This window comes from Cydia splendana, chromosome 27 (assembly GCF_910591565.1).
Source record: "Cydia splendana chromosome 27, ilCydSple1.2, whole genome shotgun sequence".
In the NCBI taxonomy this organism is placed as follows: domain Eukaryota; kingdom Metazoa; phylum Arthropoda; class Insecta; order Lepidoptera; family Tortricidae; genus Cydia; species Cydia splendana.
Window position 1 is genome coordinate 6,248,035 of NC_085986.1, and position 25,233 is coordinate 6,273,267.

The 25,233-nt window shown below is 39.2% G+C and overlaps 1 protein-coding gene and 1 long non-coding RNA gene across 2 annotated transcripts in view; one reads left to right on the forward strand and one right to left on the reverse strand.

Moving 5' to 3' along the window:
• The window catches only part of LOC134803805 (uncharacterized), an 87,598-nt gene extending 63,417 nt beyond the window's left edge, over positions 1-24,181 (reverse strand). Inside the window, exon 1 of the mRNA XM_063776641.1 lies at positions 22,152-24,181. Coding sequence (XP_063632711.1) covers positions 22,152-23,723 — 1,572 coding nt within the window. The 5' untranslated portion in view covers positions 23,724-24,181. The remainder of the gene's footprint in view (positions 1-22,151) is intronic.
• Positions 1-25,233, forward strand: part of LOC134803825 (uncharacterized) — a 347,292-nt gene that overhangs the window by 157,819 nt on the left and 164,240 nt on the right. The window lies entirely within an intron of this gene.

The window sequence follows — 25,233 nt, forward strand, 5'->3', positions numbered from 1 at the left end:
TGTCAGTGACAAACTGATGGTAACCGTACAGGAATGTGAGCTGTAAACATGGCGCGGTTGGGCCTCTGAGCTAGGGCCAGTTAGGATTGGCTCTCTCATGGTCTAATAAAACATGGTCTTCCATTCCCAGAGTGACACGGGCCTACGTCACAATAACATTGCCACTTTATTTCAACATAACATGTTACATGGGTACAATACCTATGGTTAATAAGTTAAAATATTTCTTTATAATTTTATAATTTTCATTTATATTTATTTTACCTTAAATTTTACAATAACACGTCATTTTTAATTACTCGTTAGCAATATCTTCCGATTCACGAAAGAAATTTCAGACTTTCGGGTAATTCTGTTTATACTACTGGCAACACAGGATAGCGCTGTGCACATTTGACAATTCGGATCTAGATAACTTCATGCCCTGACCGTCATCCTTGTCGAACGCGTGTTAATTGTTATTTCCTTCTCGCTCAGTGTCAGCAGTCGCAGTGTTTTCCAAACTTTTCACGCCGTAAGCTTGGTAATTAATGTGTAACTGTGAATTAGTTTTTCAAACGTTTGTCTTGTATAGATAAATAAAGTTTAATTTAATACATTAGATTTGTTTTATTTTACTATGTTTCTACATGAATAACTTAAAATTAATGCCGTTAAAATAATTTTCACCGTTGGTTAAAATTCTCCCACATTTCAAAGTTTGAGAACCTGTAAACAGCATGATGACGTAGGCGCGTGTCAGTTAGGTCATACGCGAATCTCGGAATGGAGTACCAGGCGGAGTATATTATTATACCATGGGCTCTCTAAAGTTTTCAATGGAACAGCTAATATTTATGTTCGCTAGGATAATTCGCCAGTAACTGGCCACCGGACAATAATTAGCCACCCTAAACTAAAAATGAATTCTATTCATCTATAAACAGAATTTTATTTTAGTATAAGTTTCAATAACTATTAGCCGCCTTATACTAAAATGAATTCTGTTTATAGGTGAATAGAATTCATTTTTAGTTTAGGGTGGCCAATTACTAACAGTGGCCAGTTACTGGCGAATTTTCGTGGTTAGGCTAGGCTCATAGAAAACCGTCTAAAGTGTCATTCAATAGAACTTGCTAACTATGTAAACAAAAGTTACTAGTAAATTGACATTCAGTGTCAATTTTAGTATGGCGGTTTGTTTACATAGTCAGCAAGTTCTATTGAATGACACTTTAGGGGTTGGTCTGGTTCTCTAGTTGGCTATCTGGTTGGCTAGGTTAGAATATGACGATAATATTCTAGAGTTTGTGTCATTTTGTATTTGTAAGCCTAAAATCACCCAGTAGACTTAAAAAACCGGGCAAGTGCGAGTCGGATTCGCGCACGAAGGGTTCCGTACCATAATGCAAAAAAAAAAACTAAAAAAAAAGCAAAAAAAAACGGTCACCCATCCAAGTACTGACCACTCCCGACGTTGCTTAACTTTGGTCAAAAATCACGTTTGTTGTATGGGAGCCCCATTTAAATCATTATTTTATTCTGTTTTTAGTATTTGTTGTTATAGCGGCAACAGAAATACATCATCTGTGAAAATTTCAACTGTCTAGCTATCACGGTTCGTGAGCCTGGTGACAGACGGACGGACGGACGGACGGACGGACGGACGGACGGACGGACGGACAGCGAAGTCTTAGTAATAGGGTCCCGTTTTACCCTTTGGGTACGGAACCCTAAAAACATTACCCTCCTTTCCCATCAGTCGGGTAACAGACTTTTGACGAAAGAAGAAACGCGAAAGTGTCATGTAACTTGTATGAAGAATTAATATTGATGATTTGTAGATTTTGTTTGAAATGGTAATTATTAGAAAGTACATAGTATTGCGTAGGAATATGAATGTACAAACAGCACTCCTAACTGTACATCAGTCCTTATTACATACGGCATAAGGTCCACCGATGTACTGTTAACAGTGTGGGCGGTAGTACGGACGAATAGACAGATGAAGATGTTTGTACGTCTGTATGAATAGGTTTTGTTAGTAGCGTTCGGTCTTGTCTGAACAGAAAAGACCGTGAATTCTGATTAGTTGCGGTTAATTTTGCGCTTATTTTGCGCGTCATGTTTACTGCATTTACTATAGTCACAGAATAAATAATAGGTACTAGGTACAGAACACTCACTCTAACAAAACGCGTCTGTTACGATCAGCACAGATACGGCCGCTAGGTGGCGACAGCGCCACGCGCGGCTTATGGCAAACCCCAAAATTGGGGTCGAACGGATGTACTTTTAGCTACCTGTAGCAAAGCGACGAAATCGCGGAGTGAGACACGCCTGCTATAGTAGGTACTTAGGTAGATAGGTAGGTGGCTTTTCAGTGAAGGAAAACATCGTGAGGAAACCGGACTAATCCCAATGGGGTTGGCCGGTGGAAGTTTTTAGCAGATGGCGCCATCATAGCTTGCCCCGTCAATCCCTAGAATTGTGTCAAATTTTTGTTTTTTTTAATACCCTGGATGCCAGCTCTTTAAGCCAAATTTCATAGAAAAAGGGGCAAGCTATGATGGCGCCATCTAGGCAAACCTTTGACAGTTGCCAACCCCATAGGGCCTAGTTTACCCTCTGGGTTGGAAGGTCAGATGGCAGTCGCTTTCGTATAAACTAGAGCCTACGCCAATTCTGGGGACTAGTTTTCAAGCGGACCCCAGGCTCCCATGAGCCGTGGCAAAATGCCGGGATAACGCGAGGAAGATGATGATGACTATAGTAGGTACTATGTATATACTTACGCCTTTATTTAATGGGGTATTTGACTAATAGTCAAATCAGTTTCTTTTTTCGAACTGTCAAAACGATTTTGCTACTATGGAATTTAATATGAAACACTAGCATGTGACCTCACAATCAAATTACCTACTCTTTGTAGTTTTATATGGGTTTAAAATAAAAATGGTATCTAAAAATAACTGCTGTCTACGTTTCTCTATTAATCTTCTGGTGCTTTATTTCATGCATGGTGTAAAATAATTTATTTTAAATACAGTCAAATACCGTATAGGTAGTAATAGAGAGTCCAGGTGACTTGAACCCAACTTCTTCCTCGCCTTATCCCGGCATTTTGCCACGGCACATGGGAGCCTGGGGTCCGCTTGGCGACTAATCCCAAGAATTGACGTAGGCACTAGTTTTAACGAAAGCGATTGCCAATCTGACCTTCCAACCCAGAGGCCTTATTGGGATTAGTCCGGTTTCCTCACGATGTTTTCCTTCACCGGAAAGCAACTGGTAAATATCAAATGATATTTCGTACATAAGTTCCGAAAAACTCATTGGTATATACGATCCGTGTTTTGAACCCGCGACCATCGGATTGAAAGTCGCACGCTCTTACCGCTAGGCCACCAGCGCTTCTTGAACCCAACTTAATGTGGAAAAATCTATCTTTATTTTTGTCAGCAATCCATTATCAGATAACAGTACGTATTCAGGCATGACACATGCGTAATTAATTATTATCACCACCACTAGCAGACATTACCTATCTATGTATAATAAATAAATAATATCTGGGAGACCGAGCTTTGCTCGGAAATCATATTAAAACTCAAAAATGCGCGTTTTCCTAGAGATAAGACCTAGTTAGATCGATTTTTCGCCCCCGAAAACCCCCATATAGCAAATTTCATCGAAATCGTTAGAGCCGTTTCCGATAAATATGTATATTTAAATAAATATAGAAGAATTACTCGTTCAAAGGTATAAGATTATAGGAAAATTTTAGACACATCGACCTAGTACCACAATAAGGTTTGTTGTACTAGGTACCACAATACATCATCTGTGAAAATTTCAACTGTCTAGCTATCACGGTTCGTGAGATACAGCCTGGTGACAGACAGACGGACGGACGGACAGACGGACGGACAGCGAAGTCTTAGTAATAGGGTCCCGTTTTATCCTTTGGGTACGGAACCCTAAAAACAGAATAAAATAAAGATTTAAATGGGGCTCCCATACAACAAACGTGATTTTTGACCAAAGTTAAGCAACGTCTGTCGGGAGTGGTCCGTACTTGGATGGGTGACCGTTTTTTTTGCTTTTATTTTCGTTCTTTTTTGCATTATGGTCGGAACCCTTCGTGCGCGAGTCCGACTCGCACTTGCCCGGTTTTTTCTATATGATATATCTATATCAGGTATCTACCTATATGCAATAGTTATAATTTTACTTACTTAAGTTAACACAATTTATAATTATGAACCTCCAGGCCCCTATTTCACCAACGTGACAGGTCCGGCAATTGTCGACATCACTGTTACTGACGTCACAGGCCTCCATAGGCTACGGTAACCGCTTACCATCAGACGGGCGGTGTGGTTGTTTGCCACCAACATGTTAATTAAAAAAAACTCCACTATATCGCCAGTTAATAAGTATACTTATTTTGCGAAGCTAATGACAATTGTCACAAGTAATACGACAATTGTCACGAAATTCCGACACAGAACTCATTTGCTGTCAAGAATTACCGAAAGTTCTTTGAAATCTTGTGACAATTGTCATCATTATCATCATAAACATCGCAAGAGAAATATCTGTTTTTTCCGATATAATAAAGTTTTTTTTAATAATACAATGATGGTGGCAAACAGGAGTACGGCCCGCCCGATGGTAAGTGGTAACCGTAGCCCATGGATGCCTGTGACGTCAGCAACAGTGATTTTACAATTGTCGCACCTGTCACCGATGTGAAATTGGGGCCAGGTCTTTTTTGTTGTATCTTTTGTTGCGGTACATCTTTTGTACTGCATTTTCGAGAACGTAATTTACTTTCTATACATCTCGCTCGCACTCGCATATTAGTGCAAACGGGATGTATAGAAAGTAAATTACGTTCTTGACGGCGTTTATGTCAGTGACAAACTGATGGTAACCGTACTGCTCTGTATCCATAAATTGCTTACTTACTTAAATAAATAAATAAATAATAATAATAATAAATAAATATTAGGGGACATCTTACACAGATCAAACCTAGCCCCAAACTAAGCAAAGCTTGTACTATGGGTAGTAGGCGACGATATACATACTTGTATAGATAAATACATACTTATATACATAGAAAACAACCATGACTCAGGAACAAATATTAGTGTTCATCACACAAATAAATGCCCTTACTGGGATTCGAACCCAGGACCATCGGCTTAGCAGACAGGGTCACTATCCACTAGACCAGACCGGTCGTCTTACTAGTTTGGCGCGGTGACCCATAATGAGTCTTGGCCTCCAACACAAGAGCACGCTATTCTACTCGGTCCTGCGCGGATTCACGCCAGTTTTCACTGACGCCGAGCTCCCGGAGATCTGCCTCCACTCGATATATTATATTAATATAAATACAACACACGGCAAGGCATAAGGTGCAAGATGTCGGATACGTCATTACCAAACTTAAATGGAGCTGGGCGGGACATGTTGCCAGGCAGAGTGATGGCAGGTGGGCCAAGATGTTAACAGAATGGTGGCCGCTTACAGACGAAAGTGCCTGGCGTCCGTTGGCTCGTTTGGACGACATTCGGAAGATTGCGGGTCACTTTTGGATGAGATTGGCTCGGGGCCGGGATAAGTGGCGTCTAAGAGAGGCCTATGCTCAGCAGCGGGCGATAAAAGGCTGATATGATGATGATGATAAAGCGACATGATGGTATGACGGGAAGGTGTTATTTAACCGCTTTAAAGCTCATTGAGAGTAGTTGGCGTAAAAATATTCAATAGCTTGATCCCGGAAATCAAAGAGGCAACTTCTTATGAGATCTTTGTCAGTAAACTCAAAAAATATTTACTTGATAAAGCCTTTTATAGTGTTGATGAATTTTATGGACATTGATTATATGATTATTTAAGAATTTATTTTGTGGGTATTAATATTGTGTAATATTTATTCTATAAATTAATTGACGTGTGTGTAGTTTAGGTTTAATTAGTTTTAGATGTGTGTGTGTGTGTGTGTGTGTTTTTATGTTTGTATCTTATTGACATGTACGTTTACACCGTATTATTTAAATGAATTGAATTGATGAAATACAACAACTTGATAATAAGGCGCATATGACTTGAAAACATCACAAAACAACGCAATTCTTATGCGCAGAAATGTACAACAACCGCTGCTGGCTTTAAACAAACATTTGATTCGATGGCGTGACGTGACGTACGCGTTTGCGTTAAGTTGCATTTTGTATGGGATTCTGAATTTCCAAAGCATCCCGCTTTAAGGCCTGCTTTAAAATATTTTCCATAATGTCAATATCCATAGAGGAAAATGGCGACTACGTTTGTATGGAGAAACGGACGTCCCCTTTCCGCTTAACTGTATACTAACATAAGTAACAATATTGAATTTGATGATGCAGAGCCCCGGCTGCACCGTGTAGACGGCAAGACGCCGGTTGTAATAACAATGGGGAGACACTCCTGACTTCGGGCAAACTCGGCTCCGTTCGGCTCAGCATAGCTCCGAGCAAAGGATCGACACAACTTGACGTCCAAAGGGAAAGGCGCAAAGGCGTGCACGACCACAGATAAGATAATTACTTGAACTTCGACAACCCTATATAGCCGAAAGAGATAGTGCCATAAGTTAGAAAGGGATATCATGATTTGACCCTGAACCGCTGTCAAACTTCGGTTTTGTAGGAACTGTAGGAAGTGTCCTTTCTGTACAGTAGTACTATTACTTATTCTGTGGTTGTAATAGAAGAACTCTTTCGAAGTCGGTTAGAAATAATGAATAGTATGAAACAGCGACACATGTTACGGAGGAAGAGGCAAGATCTTACAGCACAATGAAGGCCTAATAACGATCGAATTAGAAATCGCATGCGCATGTCGGTGCAAGCGACAAGCGGTAGCGGAAATAATGATGGCTAAATGTATTTTTTTCTTACACAAATCGATTTTGTATTGCGCAGAGTAGAGTATTTTTTCCAGTCCTTATTCATACCATTTTGCGAAGTGAATATAAATAGGGACTACGTAATATTGATAATAATTTATTTATTTCATAGCCATGAATGTCCATATTGTTACTATTACCAAAGAGAATAGATAGTATAGAGGGGTCCTGTCATAGTAAATTTTGTAGTCACAGTAAATTTACTGCCATCTATCGACATATGACTAAAACTCAAAATGAAAACGTATAAAATTATCAATAAAATGTATATATATGGATAAATGATTTTATTATTTTTATATCAATTTGACCCATGTTCATTCACTGATATCTATATGTTAAAATTGTTAAATATGAAACGGTGTCGTCACGCCATCTAGCCGAGCATAGGCCAAAGGTTTGTGCGCCATCTATCCGAGAATGACTTTTTCTTGATTTCTGAGGCACGTTTTTTCCTTAGACTTTATTCATCTTATACGAAGTTACATATGTCTTTGCTATTACGTAGGTATATTATTGTTAATTTATCTTTCGGGTTAATTTACGGAGTTTCGGAGTCGGATCTTTAGTGAAATTGGTTCAGTATCACGTAGGTACACATTCGCCTCAGAAATTACGAATAAAAGTTAAATAAACACTATGTATAATAGATCTATATTTTACCTATACGCCTTAAGTTTGTGGCTTGCACCTAGCGGGTGAAAGTGGCTCGAACGTTACTGCACTCCACTAATGATTTTATAATGTCGGCGCAGTGTCACTTGCGAACACAGGTCATCTTGGAAATCTTTAGAAAGATCGAGAGATAAGCAAAATCGTGAGATGACAAACAAAATCGTGAGATGACATATTCGGCGGCCGAATATTCGTAAAACATATGTGCATTTATTGTAAAAACTGGTCGCCTATAACGTAACGCGTTCAAAGGACAATCGAATTTAATCTGTTGTGAGACCAGTGGCGGATTTTCCCTAAGGCCAAGTAGGCTAGGGCCTAGGGCGGCAAGATATTAGGGGTGGCAAATTGTGACAAAAAATTCGCCGATGATAACAAGAAATAACTCAAAATGTAGTCAATGTGATGGGTGCTGAGAAAGAGCGGCTACAGGGCCTGGGGCCTAGGGCGGCATTGACCGCAAATCCGCCACTGTGTGAGACATATGTACTAACGAGCGAGCGAGCGAGTGACTAAAAACAAGTGAGTCTAAACCGTAAAGTCATTCAATACAAAGGACAGTGTTTGCTAAGGTTTAAGTTTTGTTGATCATTAGTATGGTGGTGGTATTATAGTACATTGGTGGGTCGCGAGCGAATATTGATGGGCCCTAAAACTACTAGGGCATCTGAGCGTAAGGGTCTTCCCATATATATGACGCGCATTCGGGAAAAGCCGATAGGAAAAAGCGCCGTCGATGCGAGCCGAGCCCAACGACGACTTTTTCGCTATTACATACGACATAAAACTTTTTCCTGTCGGATTTTGCCGATTACGCGTCGACATATGTGGAGGAACCCTTACCAAGCACTCCATACATTAAGTTTCGATTGGAGTTATAGGCCCCCAGGTGACCCTAATGACGTATTGGCGATCGCGAATGTCATCTCCGTCCACAATGAGTGTTGGTCTAACTGTACACAATCTGGAACGTCCGTGGGAAGTAACTAACTAACTTACTACAAGCAGAGTTAGAGACGAGAAAATAATAAGGACTGGCAACATCCGTTAAGAACTGGCGAATGCACCGTTAGCGCGCCATTCGCGAGCCGCTACTAGCGCACTGCACGCGTGATACAGGCCATGATAACCTTTTATTTTATTTTGACGTGATAACGTCTTATAAATCAATGAACACCGGTAGCATGCACAAAAAAGTGTCACGTTGTGGACAGATCTCCATGGTAACGTTACGTATTGTAATGGTAATATTTTCTTATGACGTTATCACGCAAAATTATCGTCCATAAACCGACTTTACAGACAACCATATTTTTTAATGTTAAGCAATAGTGACAAGTGGTTAACGAATAAATACAATAAAATAAATAATATTATAAACTAAATCTATCCTTAGTAGGTAAAACAACTCGCAAGATTTGACCCGTACAAACATAATTACATACATACATTGCTAGTTAAAATAAATCTCGTCACGTGAATCAAAGTATATGTGTAAGTTTATTATTTCATCGTATGTTAATTAATGTTTATTTTGTAAATAGTAATAGTAGTTTTGTGATTATCGTTATAATTTTTCTATTATTAAACCTGCACCTTACAACCGTCTCTTTTTGGCCCAGTGGTTGACTGGTAGAGAATGCCTTATGGAATTAAGTTTAAAATAAATAAATAATAATAATAAAAGATAAACACCTTACAAAAATTAAACTGAGTATAGTCCGTCTAAGCTAAGTTTGCACTGATTTTAATAGAACAAAAGCGAGTGTCATTATAAACGTCATCATTTCATAGAAATTTGACATGAATGATGACATTGCCACACTTAAGCCCCTGCTACACGGCAGCCGACAAGCCTACTAACCGTCTGACCTAGGTCTGTCCTTGGTGTGTGGGTCCGTCTGAGTTGTCTGGCTAGACGGTGGCAAACCACAGTGTGTTCAGAACTCGCGGACAGACAACACGTATTGCAAGCGCACAAAATGGCCCCTAACCTTTCAGAAAGTTGGCGTGGCATTAGTACCTACTCAGTGGAGTATGGCCCTAAGGGCGGCGTATGCCACCCCTGGCGGATTGCATTTTGTTTTTCTTCCTTCACTTCTGGGGCGGCAAAACTTATTGGCCGGGGCGCCAAATTTCATAACCTACCTACTCATACTAGTGTAATGACAAAAAAATAAGTTTTTGGCAAAAAAATAATATTTGGTACAAGCTTTTATCGCTGACTGTACTTTTCTTTCTAGAGGCATCTAATACTCGTCGAGACAATTCTAAAAACCCCAAACACAATTAGGTCGCGTTGTTCTATCACAGGGTTCCTATGGCCACCTCCTGTCTCCATCATCAGATCAGCTCTATGGTACCATAATAATGCATTGTCACCCGACTTATATATGTATGCAAATTTTCAGCTCCATCGGAAACTAGAAAGTGGGTCTAATTTAACTTGCAAGATTTGACCCATAAAAACATATTTACATACTTACATTAGGTATATTGCAAGTTAATAAAAAAATTTGTAAAAAAAGAAAAGGGTATATGAATGAAACGCTGGCTCAAAAAACGGCATTTGTTGAGTCATTTCAACTTAATGAATTCGCTGGACTACGCTATGGGGACATACATAACTTTCTGAGAATGAAGAGGAAAGTATTTGATGAATTATTAGAAATGCTACTGAGTACCCATGGCATGGCTATTAACCACACGAGCGCACACGGCGCGTCCTTCAAGCGAAATGGCCTAGTGCGGTCGGCGTCGGGCGGCTACACGGTTCCGGACCGACCGCTCAGACCGCGGTCGCTGGCGCGCGCTCGCATGCCAAGGGCGTCCGGAGGTCAAACGAAATTTTGTTGGTAACAACTGTCTACACGGTCCGGGACAGACCAAGGCCACGCGGTTTGGGGGCTTGTCGGCTGCCGTGTAGCAGGGGCTTTAGTTGTTGCTATGGAGCGGGCCCGTAGTCAGGCTGGAAAAGTTGGTAGTGTGGACTGTGGAGTTTATGGTCACCACATTGCAAATGGCATGCAGAGAACTCATCATCATCATCTTCCTCGCGTTGTCCCGGCATTTTGCAACGGCTCATGGGAGCTTACGTCTTTTCAAACTAAAATTGTCAGTCTGTAACATGAACTAGTCTCTGTGACAAAGTAAAATGGCCGATGGAAGTGAATCAGACGGCGGTCAGAAATAACTGGCGATTGTTTAGTTTTGCACATTACGCATGTATGACGAATAGTGGCATTTACCTTATGTTTGATTAATTGTAACGTATATAACGCCTTATATGGTAGGTATGTGAGATAATAATAGATAATAATGGTACCATGGTATGTAATTAATTAAATATAGTATAGGAGATTTCGGTATAGCCGCAATACACTTATTCTGCTTTTTAGGGTTCCGGGACCCAAAGGGTAAAAACGGGACCCTATTAATAAGAATCCACTGTCCGTCTGTCTGTCACCGGCTGTATCTCATGAACCGTGATAGTTAGACAGTTGAAATTTTCACAGATGTATTTCTGTTGCCGCTATAACAACAAATACTAAAAAGTACGGAACCCCCCCAGGAGTCGACCTCATCACAGCGGAGATGCTAAAATCTGACTTGCCGACCGCCGTGAATGCCCTTACACCACTCTTGAATAGCATTTGGCTTGCTGAAGAGTTACCGGACGACTGGAACAATGGACTTCTCATCACCGTGCCAAAAAAGGGAGACCTCAGCGATTGTAGCAACTGGAGAGGCATTACTTTGCTTTCGACCCCATCTAAGGTGCTCTGCAAGATCATCTTGGATAGGTTGTCGAGGGCCGTTGAACCTCTCATACGCAAAGAGCAAGCTGGATTCCGACCCCACAGATCATGCACGGATCAAGTCAACACACTGCGTATCATTTTAGAACAGGCTACTGAATGGCAGAGGGAAATGTACCTAACATTTGTAGACTTTGAAAAAGCCTTTGATACGCTAAGGTGGGCTAGTATCTGGAACAGGCTGCGTGAAATTGGTGTCCCCGAGAAAATCACTAACCTCATAAAGGCTATCTACAAGAATTACTCTTGTAGAGTGACGCACAATGGCCTCGTCTCGGAGGATATTCAAATAAATGCTGGTGTGCGACAAGGGTGTCTTCTTTCTCCTCTCCTCTTCCTTGTTGTTCTCGATGGCATCATGCATCAAACGATTGACAATAAGCGCCGCGGCATAGAGTGGGGACTGTCCAACATCTTAGAAGATCTGGACTATGCCGATGATCTATGCCTGCTGAGCCACACACACGCTGATATGCAAGCCAAGCTGGACGACCTTCGAAGTGAGGCAATGAAGGCGGGACTCAAAGTCAACACCCGGAAGACACAGGAGATGAGGTGCAGGGACACAAGTACCGTGCCGCTCCTTATTGGCACAGAGGCTGTGGAGCAAGTCCACAAATTTACTTACCTCGGAAGCGTCGTGTCGGAAACTGGAGGGACCGAAGAGGACATCGCTTCGAGAATAGCCAAAGCAAGAGCAACCTTCGCACAGCTCCGCCCCGTATGGCAATCAAGCAAACTGACACGGAGAGTCAAGCTCAGAATATTCCGGTCAAACGTAAAAACCGTATTGCTATATGGATGCGAGACGTGGAAGGTCACAAAAGACATCTCGCGCCAGCTTCAGGTTTGTATTAACCGCTGCCTCCGCCGCATTCTCGGTATATACTGGCCCGAGAAAATTTCTAATGCCAACCTGTGGAGATGCTGCAATGAGACCCCGATCGACCAGCAGATCAAGCGCCGGAAATGGAGTTGGATTGGGCATACACTCCGAAGGGATCCTGACCACATACCGAGGCAAGCCCTCGACTGGAATCCCCAAGGAAAGAGGAAACGTTGCCGCCCAAAACAGACCTGGCGCCGGACTATTGTTGCAGAGGCGAAGGCTATCGGGAAGACTTGGAGCGAACTCAAGCACGAAGCTCAAGACCGATCCAGATGGCGGCGCACTGTGGACGCCCTCTGCCCCACCTAGGGGACATAGGACAATAAGTCAAGTAAGTCACGGAACCCTCGGTGGACGAGTCCATCTCGCACCTGTCCGGTTTTTTTTAATAAAATGACTGATTGGTTGGAGCACTGGACTGTCAATTTTTTTAATAAAAACTTCACCGCGGTGAGTAAAATTAAGTACATTGGCGACCTTTCAACTCAATAAAATAAAATAAAATGGAATATCGTCATAATTGATTGATATACCTATCAATAATTGATATCTATAAAAACATCCAGAATTCAGAAACAAATATCTGTGATAAACATACGTTCAATTAAATAAATGCCCTTACCGGGATTCGAACCCGGGACCTCCTGCTTCCTTGTGACGAGCAACAAAAAGGAATGATTGACATAATTGGATTTTCGGCATTAAAGGTTCCCATGACCTCCGGTGTAGTGCCACAAAAAACGACCCCAATTCGTCTCTTTTTCTTTAGAATCCCACGCGTCCACGCGAGACAGTATAGAGTCCGTCTAATCTAACTATGCACCGATTTCAAAAAAGAGAAGGAGTCAGTAGACTTATATCGACCGGGATATAGACCGTGATTTGATTACCTTTAGTTTTTTTAGGGTTCCGTACCCAATGGGTAAAAACGGGACCCTATTACTAAGACTCCACTGTCCGTGTCCGTCTGTCTGTCACCAGGCTCTGTATCTCATGAACCGTGATAGACAGTTGAAATTTTCACAGATGATGTATTTCTGTTGCCGCTTTCTCAGTCACTCTTATTACGCCTTCATTGGAGTAAAAGAGAAAGATCCCCGCAATTTGCGAATTTCGGTTAAACTCGCTGTGTGGTCGCGATCCTCATCATGAGGGAATGAGCAAGAAAAGAGAGGATCAAAACGCCAAACTCTTGAAGACAGTTAACATAACATAACTTAGATCTTTGACAAAGATTCCCATGACCCTCCGAAATGCTGTACCAAAAAAAACCGGGCCAAATACTCGCCTAAAAGGACCGCCAACATCGAAAACTGGGAAAACGTTACTGCCTCTCTGTCGAATATGCAAGAGCGACAGAGAGGCAGATAACGAATTGTCGATGTCTGCGGTAGGCCCTAAGGTAAGCTCCCAGGCGCCCGAGCGAGACCGGCCTTCCTGTCCGTTCCGCTCGGACTGACAGTGTCGTCTTACTCACGAGTGAGTATTTGACCAAAGGTAGGCTTTATTGGGTTGTAATAAGGTTGACGAATGGTCTGTGAGGATAGTATGATTGCTGTCTTGTTAAAGTGACAATGCACCTATAGGTAAATAAGAATAGATATAAAAGGATATGCAGAGATTGCGTATAGGTACTACGCTCGCGTGGAATTCGTTTTGTGTAGTGATGTACCCACTATTGATTTGGCCGACTAGCCGACTAACCGACTAATCGGCACTCGGATGGCCGAGAAGTCGGCCGACTAGTCGGCTAGTCGGCCAGATTATTAGTTTCGTCTGTCGGTTCAGATGCACTTAAAAGACAATCGTTTACCCCTTTCGTTAATAAATTAAAATAATCCTAAGGCTAAATTTACTATACGACAACCGTAATCGGACATAAGAAAGCGACGACACGGTCAATAATTCGAACAAAAGTTTTCGTAAGCAACCTAAATAGGAATTTGGGTAAAATAGATGACATGCTAATGGTAAATATTTGCTGTTTATTTATTTTTGCCCTGTTTTTCAGTCACTTATAAAATGCCGACTAATCGGCCATTTTTGCCGACTAGTCGGTACATCCCGGTTTTGTGTGATTTTAAGTTGCCATACGTCAGGATATTCCCTGACATGTCAGGATTTTCGGTCCTTAGTCAGGATTGCGGGGAGACTAGTGTTAAGGTTTTTTATTAACCTCAACTAACCAGTAGAATCTAGCAAAAAGTTAGGCAGAGGAATGGGAAGGTTATGGTGTATGAAATTTTCACAGATGATGTATTTCTGTTACAACAAATACTAAAAACAGAATAAATATTTAAGTGGGGCTTCCATACAACAAACGTGATTATTTTCCGTTTTTTGCGTAATGGTACGGAACCCTTCGTGGGCGAGTCCGACTCGCACTTGGCCGGTTTTTTTTATGTCTTTCATTCGACTTCTTTATGTATTAAAACACTGCATAATTGTTAAAAGTATTATATTCGAACGCTCTTTGCCAGACCAAGGTCCTGTTTTCTTTTCGTCGCCATTTTTATCAACAAACCGGAAACCAGCCATGGAGAAGTCCAGAGCTAGACTAGTTTTTAGGGTTCCGTACCCAAAGGGTAAAAACGGGACCCTAATAGTAAGACTCCGCAGTCCGTCTGTCTGTATCCACTGTCACCAGACTGTAACTCATGAACTGTGGTAGCTAGACAGATGACATTTTCACAGATGATGCATTTCTGATGCCGCTATAACAACATATACTCAAAACTAAATATAATAAATATTTAAGAGCCAACAGGAGTGGTCATTTTTCCATACAAACGTACTCCTCGTTTTCCTCCGTGGTTTTTGAAGCTAGAGCAATGATTTTTTCAACACAGATTAATATTGTCAATATCTGTGTCGGACCGTTTTGATTTTTTTGATATTTTTGTTTTTTAAGGCGCTAGAGCCCTTCAAAAATGGCCAAAATGGCCTAATTGACTATGCCGCAATGAGAGGCGTGGCATTCAAAACTGATATCAATTAGCCAAAAAAGCAAAACGGTCCGACACAGATCATTTCATAATCATTTAGATTTCCAAATTTGGTTACGATTGGTTAAGTTTTGGAGGAGGAAACAGAGGAGTACGAAACCTCGATTTTTGAGATTGTTACGCAGGATTTTTCGCCTTGTCCTTATCGCACTACTTTTAGGTGCCGCTTCCGTTAGCGAGACGGGTATATTTACCTAAAATATTTAAAACTCAGCTCCTGTTTCGTCTTAAGTGAAACTCCTATCCAACAAACGTGATTTTTTCGCCGTTTTCTGCGTAATGGTACGGAACCCTTCGAGCGCGAGTCAGACTCGCACTTGGCCGGTTTTTTCTAGATCATTAACTATAAATATAAACAATCTATAGGTATATCATTATGGAACCTGTTTTCCTCATGTAAGGCCATCGGTCGGCCTTGGTACGATAGTGTTGGAAAAAATCGGGCAAGTGCGAGTCGGACTCGCGCACGAAGGGTTCCGTACCATATAAAAAAAAAACAAAAAAAAAAAGCAAAAAAAAAAACGGTCACCCATCCAAGTACTGACCACTCCCGACGTTGCTTAACTTTGGTCAAAAATCACGTTTGTTGTATGGGAGCCCCATTTAAATCTTTATTTTATTCTGTTTTTAGTATTTGTTGTTATAGCGGCAACAGAAATACATCATCTGTGAAAATTTCAACTGTCTAGCTATCACGGTTCGTGAGATACAGCCTGGTGACAGACGGACGGACGGACGGACGGACGGACGGACGGACGGACAGCGAAGTCTTAGTAATAGGGTCCCGTTTTACCCTTTGGGTACGGAACCCTAAAAACTGTATAATTACGTGTTAAAATGTTTTAACTTATTCTTTGCCCGAAAAAGCAGGCTAATGTAGAGTGTATATACATGTACATATGTTTTTGGGTACTGCACCTTGGAAGGCATAACCAATTTAAAAAACCGGACAAGTGCGAGTCGGACTCGCGCACGAAGGGTTCCGTACCATTACGCAAACACGACAAAAAAATCACGTTTGTTATATGGGAGCCCCATTAGTATTATAGCGTTATATGTTATAGCATTATATGTTATAGCGGCAACAGAAATACATCATCTGTGAAAATTTCAACTGTCTAGCTAGTTCTTGAGATACAGCCTGGTGAGACAGACGGACATCGGAGTCTTAGTAATAGGGTCCCGTTTTTACCCTTTGGGTACGGAAATTTATATGAAGGATCGTCTCTTCGCGTCTACATATTTTCTAATTCGTCGGTTTGCCAGAGTAAAAAAGATTTTTCTTATAGATTGATAAATAAATTAATGTAAAAAAGTTAAACTTACATTATTAAAGAAGACTGTATGTTTGTGTACTTCAGATATTCACCATTATACAAAACTTAGAAAGACTAAATTAAGGCATGGCCTCCGTTAAGCCAGAAAATTGTAAAATAATTCAATCTTAACGATGTTAATGCCTGATTAAACGATAAACAACTAAAATCGATTGATTACTTCACCCCGCAACGGCTGAACGGATTTTGATGCAATTCTGAACAATAGTGGAAAGCATCCTTGATTAAACACTTTGTCTACCAGCAGCTTAATTACGAAATGATTACGTCCGAGGTACTGTCACCATCAAATATATCGGAGCAGCCAAGGTATTCAAATATATCTGAACATGCAAAAATCTTCATAGAAAATATATAGTAAACGCAGGACATTTCCATTTTGGGGTTTGACAAATTTCGTTCCAGATAGGTACCTATATAAACGTTCCCGAAAAGTTTCCATACAATTCCATGTAAAACAAATCCTCAATTATGGAAACATTCTATCGTCGGTCCCTTTGTTTTGTTACCATAGGAATAACGATTATTTCCGAAGTATTTGGCCATTTTGGTTGTCATTTATACTCTGTATCTTTAGGTATATTGAGTTTTTCGGAACTTATGTACGAAATATCATTTGATATTTACTACCACTAGCTTTTCGGTGAAGGAAAACATCGTGAGGAAACCTGCAATACATCTGCGAAGAAATTCAAAGGTGTATGTGAAGTCCCCAATCCGCATTGGGCTAGCGTGGGGATAGCCCAAGCCCTCTCGCGCATGAGAGGAGGCCTGTGCCCAGCAGTGGGACGTATATAGGCTGAAATGATGATGATCTTTAGGTATTTAAATAAAAGTAAACAAAATCTACCCTCAAATGGTTCCTTAAGCCAGTTGAAGGTACTTAGATGAAAACATTACACGATCAAATAATGTAGGTTAAAGTCAGGTCGTTCAGTGACAGATGCAGGCGGTTTTGTATTTGGTCGGTTAACAAAAAAATGTTATAACTAACCATAGTCTAATAAAACATGGTCTTCCATTCCCAGAGTGACACGGGCCTACGTCACAACAACATGGCCGCTATATATAGCGCTATCGCATATTATCATATAGCGCTGTCGCATGATGACGTAGGCCCGTGTCAGTTAGGTGACCTAGAAAAGACGGGAATGGAGTACCAGGCGGAGTATATTATTATACCATGATAACTAACCGAAAATGTACAAATCGTTTGTTTACTTTTATTTAAATACCTAAAGATACATAGTATAGTTATACCGTATGTTTGATGGTGAGCCTGACTGTAAAGTCATTGACGAACAAACATTGAATTTAACTTTAATTTATTTACACCGTATAAAAGTCAAAAAAAAGTCAAAGTGTTTTTATTTGTGAGCATATGTCAAACTGATTACAGTGGCGGTAAATAAATACTTGTAGCACTATACCCTGCCTGATGGCGTACAAAAACTTGAATTATTTCCTTACATACTAACATGCGAAATAAATTTACATATCTATATATGTGACGTTCCACGGGAAAAGGTACCTTATGAGGGTTTCTAGTTTCGGAGATATGAAATGTTTTGTAAAGAGGTGAAAAAATGCTCAATTTTTTTTTATTGTGTGATCTGAAACCTTAATGCGTAACGTTTGTTTACCTGTTTTTATTTTTGTTATAAGTTAGTTATAAGCCTAGTAATGTCGTCTCAGAGTTTAGTAGAAAAGGTACCTTATGGAAAAAAGATTGAAAATTCCCAAAAAAACTAGTCAATACGGGAAAAGAAGTTTGGTAGAGAACTGTATTAGCATTCTGCAACTAATTTGATAATTTCAGTTCTGGTTGGGGCGCCTCGCAAATACTATAACCGTACATCGACCGACATCACAAATCCAAGTAGCCTGCTATTATACCAAAGTTACTCTCGTCAAGTCTTTCTTAACTAGAATAATCTTCATTTGGTTTGGTCGCATGCAGTAAATCAGCCATTGGTTGGTGCTGAAAAATGCCAATACCCGACGCATTACCTTATGCAATATCTGAGGTCATTGAACCTCAATGCCGCTTATCTTCAATAGCAACCGAAATATATTATTGATAAGAAATAGACGATTTATACCATCTGAACCCCAAAATATTATTAGTTTATCCTAACTGTTCCATCATCATCATGCCTCATCATGTAACTTAATCACAAGGTACCTTTTCATTACATACAAATTATTGGTCTTTTTTAAGATTATTATGACGAAGAACTAATTAAATTTGGGGCAGTTTAATGTAAATTAATATTTTCTATTCATAAAAGATAAACTGTAATATGATTGATATTTTGTAGTGATGTATTATTAGATTTATTTCCATAAGGTACCTTTTCGTAAATGTATGGAGCAAATACTGTTATTGTTATGTAAGTTTAAAGTGGCATAAGGGGTTAAATATAGTATTTAGTTGGGGTTTTAGGATTTATTTCATTTGAATGACATAATTTCTTTCATATGTGCTCAGAAAAATTGATTGTGTGTCACATTAAAAGTAAAAATATTCAATTTTGTGATTTTATATGAAAAAGTCAGAAAATACATTTTCACCTCTAAATCGGTATTGTTTTTTGCTTAAACTGTCTGTCAGTGTCGTTTTCTAATAGATAAAATTTAAATCTTGAGAGCTCATTGCAATCAATCGTGAAAATTAAATAAAACTTTAATTTCAAGAGATTGGTTAGTATACACATAAATCAGTCGATATCAAAAGTTTCTATTTGCATTACAGAACAAGTCGCAATATTTTTTTAATCTCAGATATATAAGGTATTATTATTTGTAGTGAACTATGTAACTTACTTGAGGAACATAGTTTTTTAGGCGGCTAAACTTAAAACTTCTCTATCGTAAAGTTGCTCATTTCACAACATTATTTTCAAAAAATCATATCTCTGTAACTACGCAACCTAGAAGGTTGATCTCTTGTGTGTTATCGATAGCTTATTTATTGTAGATTACTGGGGTATGCATAACTCCATACCCGCCATAAGGTACCTTTGACCGTGGGACGTCACATATATATATATACCTAGTCATTATTAATATTAAAGTCATATCAAATCAGAACCATTAAAATTATACAGCAAAAATTCAGAAATAGTGTAAAAACAATTATCAATTAAAAATGTCAGTATAACAGCTTTACTTACGTGTAAATAATAGCTATTCTCATTATTGCTACAAAAGCACCTAATTGGGCCAAATTTTCGTACAAAGACCCCATCTCAAGCTCAAGACATGCAATGCTATTACCACTCATTACCGACAATTCGCTTCTGTACTGTTAAATGTGTGTCAATGACCTTAAAGTAGGTGTGTAGATAATGATACTTGAGTAGGCAAGATGATTAATACTCACAGATAAAAATGAAAACAATTAATGTGTAAACATTGTTTTTGTATTAAAGATATTGAATCGACAATTTCATTGCACAATCTTTTATCTAATTGATTGCCTTATATGTCTGGTTTTGTACTATAGTTCGTTTTTAGGGTTCCGTACACAAAGGGTAAAACGGGACCCTATTACTAAGACTCCGCTGTCCGTCCGTCCGTCCGTTGTGAAATTTTCACAGATGATGTATTTCTGTTGCCGGTATAACAATAAATACTAAAAACAGAATAAAATAAAGATTTAAGTGGCGCTCGCATACAACAAATTTTTGACCGAAGTTAAGCAACGTCGGGCGGGGTCGGTACTTGGATGGGTGACCGTTTTTATAGACAATGGTACGGAACCCTTCGTTTGCGAGTCCGACTCGCAATTGGCCGGTTTTTTTCTTAGCATTTTATTTTATTTTATTTTACTTTATTAGGTACACTAAACAGACATCGTACAATATCATGGGTAAGTAATACAATTGCACACTATGGCTTAAATCTAGCACGAGATCCAAAACAAGTGTACACAGCATGTTTTACAATTGAGCGGAAATATTACAAACTAATTAACACCATATTCCTATAGCTACAGTGAAAAATATCAGAGAAGAAATAACTATCTAAACATTACAATATAACGAGTAACGAACTTTACATTATAAAGACTATTAAACATCACTGAAACAAACTAGAAAGAAGCATTAGAAAGAAGGTAAGCGATCTTGACATGTCTTTTAATTGACAAACGACTTATGAAAGCAGAAGAATATAAATGATCGTATTAGATTAATAATTGTTACATATTTGCCGTGACTTATTTTTAAAACGTGTTTTTTTAATAAAAAGACACATCAAGATTGTTTACCTTATTTCTAATGCTAAAAAACAACGAACTATAAATAAACTGTTTGGGGAAATTGGGTAGCAGATTGGCCAGATTGAGTAGCAGATTGGCCAGATTGAGTAGGAGATTGGCCAGATTGAGTAGCATATTGGCCAGATTGTGTAGCAGATTGAGTAACAAATTGGTCAATCAAACTGTCATTTAGTATCTAACTAATCGGGACACGTGATCTCCATACATTTTTAATTAGGTATTATAAGATATAAAAGCTTTTAAAAAATTGTATGGAATGTTTGCTCCTATATCTTATAATAATCAAAATATAAAAATGTCAAAGAACGGGCATCAGCTATGGTTATTATACCTACAATAAATTGTGTAAAAATAATTTTCATAATGTCAATATCCAGGTAGGAAAATGGGGACTCATTTGTATGGAGAAGCAGCCATATACTATCCTGGTAATTAGGGATTCCGTTTCACTATTAAACTGAAATAATATGAGTTTTTATAGGACCTAGGATACATAGCAAACGTCAAGGGTTCATTACAAGACAAGAGACGTCATACCCAGCCGGGAATATGCTTGCTCCGGACTAGCCGGCAACATGCCTGCTCTGGAGTAGCCGGGAACATGCCTGCTCTGGACTAGCCGGGATCATACCTCCTCCGGACTAGCCGGCATACCAGGGGACGTAATTATATGGGGAGTGACACGCTCTGGCATGGGAAACGGATAGTTATAGTTAAGAGTTGGAGGAGGCCTTTGCCGACAGGCACACTGAACTAAGAGACTTCATATAAACATTCATAACTATTCAAATCAACAAACATGTTCAGAATAAAGGGCTATATAAATAAAAACAAATAAATCCATACTATAATGATATTATAAAGGCGAAAGTGTGTCTGTCTGTCTGTCTGTTACCTCTTCACGCTTAAGCCGCTGAACCGATTTAGTTCAAATTTGGTATAGAGTGAGTCCCGGGGAAGGACATAGGATAGTTTTTATGTCGGAAATCATCCCTGAAGAGAGTGCAAAGGGGGGTCGAATTGAAAGAGTTAATGAATGCATTGCCTAATAATTGAAGTAAGCAATGCGCGAATTGAATGATTGCTATTAGCATTATCCAGGCACTATACCTACTTTAGCTGCTGTCACTAATTCCACGCAGACGAAGTCGCAGACAAAAGCTAGTAAATAAATATATTTAAAAACGATTAATGCTTACCTCATCCATCTTAAGACTCTCCAAACTCCTCTGTTTCATTTTTGTACTATTTATAGTTCCATATTTCTTCTCAATGATGGGTACATCGTACACATGCTCCTTTTCCACAAAGAACTCCGATTTATCCTCCTTACATTTACATTTTAAATGACATTTAAAGTTTTTTCCATCATTATCGACACATTTCGCACATTTCTCCTTCAAAAAGGAGTCTATGTGTAAACTTTCATCGCTACATGAACAAAATCTAGAGTTACGGATTGAGTTAAACGTTCCGCTCAATCTTGTGTATGGTAGACTTGTCGTTGAGTTACCGATAGCACAGTTTAAAGCGTTAAAACAATTGGCAAGTGAATCGTTCGGTGTCTGATTCGGGAGTAGAGTTCTATGTGTTATATCTAAAATTTCAGTACACAAATAGTGCATTTCTTTCGGCCTCTGTACACTTAAGTTAGTCTCAGCGATATCATATATATTTTTAACTTTCTGCGCTTCCCTCTGCTCTAAGACTTGTTCTAACTTTTGCAACATTTGTTTTGTGTCTTTTTTCTTCTCCGGTGTTACTAAAATTCTGGGCGGTTTCTTCGGAGGCGGACCAGGCGGTAACGGCTGTTTAAGAGCCTTCTTTAAAGTATCAGTTAGGATTAGATGTGGGTTTTTGCGTTCTAAACGCATTGTTTCACTGGAAGCGCACAAGTCATTCATAGAAGACAAGTTCGGTTTAAATTCTAAGCATGCTTTCGAGTCAAAATCAGTTTCAATGACAGAGTCTTTTAAATCAGTCACAGAATCTTTAGATTCTTCGGAATCTTTGTCGGGCTCCGTCTCAGCCTCAAAATGAGATTTTAACTTCTTAACTCTATTAGATTTGTCATCATCTAAATTTTCAGTCTCTGAACTAACTCCGCTGTCCGTCATGGCCTCTTGTTTCGCCTCTTCTTTTTTCCTATTTTTAATAACCATTGCATACTGATCTAGAATATGTTTTGGCACCTCAGAATTCGGTATAGAGTCATGTAAGACGGAGCTATTTTTTGGCACTACAAAGTTTTCTTTCTTCATCTGATCTTCTAACAAGTTTCCAAGTTTTTTTAACCGTTCGTTACTTAGCTTTTTATCCATTTTTAGTGTAAAATCACTGGTTTCGCTTCTGCCGTTGCAACTGCCGTGTCTTTGAGGCTGGATCTTGCTCCTGTCACAGCGGAATGCGTGACTTCTATGGAGTTTTTTACCAGGGTCACTGGATTGCCGAGTTAGGGATGTTTTTATATCACTTACACTGCGTTTTACGTCACTTTTATTGTATAAATAACTTAGGTTTGGTGCAGCCGGCCAGTCTTCGGCGGATGAGTCAGATTCTTGCCGCATTTTGTCATTAAACGACGATTTGTCGTAACTATCCTTATGAAAATGTTCTTCGAAACTGCCACCATTTTGAATGGGGTATGACTTTTGTTTACCCAGCTGTTCTCGCTGAACAGTCTTTTTGACAATTAGTGGTTCACTCTCGTGATTCAGGCTCTCAAATTTACTTTTAATAGCTTGCACTCTGTTAGTTTTATTCGTAATCATGTCGAGATACAAGACATTTTTGATTAGTCAAACACACTAGAAAACTTTTTATTGACATGCACATCAACAGTATTTTTAATCACAGAACACTTAAAAGCTTTCTCGTTAATATGAAAATGAGTTTTAAAACTGTTATTTACACTGATAAACAACAACAAAACTAAAGAAACAATCAACTGACTAATTTAAAACATGTTTTTCAACCTTTTTTTCACAGGATGTAAGGCACTGGAATCGTCATAATTGTGCTTTGCGCGGAAGAAGCACGAATAATTTTAATGGAAACTAGCGTGGCCACAACGCGATTGATACGCGAGATGTTATTTTACGCGAAGTAACACTATGTATGTATTTTGAAACAGTTATCCACTTGACAGAAAGTTTACATAAACAGTTGTTCGTTGCCTCCGTCCGTTCGCTAGGGCATGGCACAATACTAGTGTTGCCAGACGCAATGTTACGTTTACCCCATCCAACTGATGATAAAATAATACAGCAGCATTTTTTTTTCTAATAAAGGGGTACCTATGGATGTGGGTAGTATGAATATTTAGGTAGAGTTGGACCAAGAAAAGTCTGCAGCGGATTTGATAGCCCACGCAGTGCAAGTGTCATTTATACGTCATAATTTCATAGAAGTTTGACGTTTAAAATATAGCTGGTCAAGCAAATCTTGTCAGTAAAAAAAAGGCGCGAAATTCAAATTTTCTATGGGACGATATCCCTTCGCACCTACATTTTTCAAATTTGCCGCCTTTGACAAGATCTGCTTGACCAAGTATAACACGTACACTGCGTGGGCTATCAAATCCACTGCAGACTTTTCTTGGTCTGACTCTAGTAGTAGTTTTGATGTTAAAAGCCGCGCTGCACGAACAATTTGAATCATGGTAATTCCATGTTTTTCATTTTCGTGTTTATTTTTCAAGTTTCTTAGATTAAAATATTTTACATACATGTATAATATATAAATACATAAATACATAATTATATAAATACAGAATTTTATTTTTATTTATAAAAACAAGGTATAGGTATCGCTGAACTGGACTTGGGTTTAAATATTGATGAGGCAAAAAATAGGGTGAAGCTGACGTTGTGTCTTGTGAAACAGAGCTAAAAGTGGATCTCAAAGGCGTCTGAAGGATCTTTCCACTAAGGCGCATGGCACACTGAATGAATCCTGAGCGACCTGAACTGATGTTTGAGCAAGACAACGCTATGCGCGTATTATAGTGACATCCCGCTCTCACGTCGGAGCACCGTGCGAATTGGATTCAGTACCAGTGTGCCATGTGCCTATAGCATGATGTCCATGAGTAAGTTTCGACTTCTGAAAATGTTTAAGAACATTACAATAAACGTGATCAAGTGTTTGTTACTGTTTTATTTTTAAGTTATATATCAAATCTCATCATGTAGGTCTAAAAATTATAATAAATTATAATACTCAAAATAAATTTAAATTGGTGAGCGCTTGAAACTTAGAGCGTCATTTTCCAACACCGAC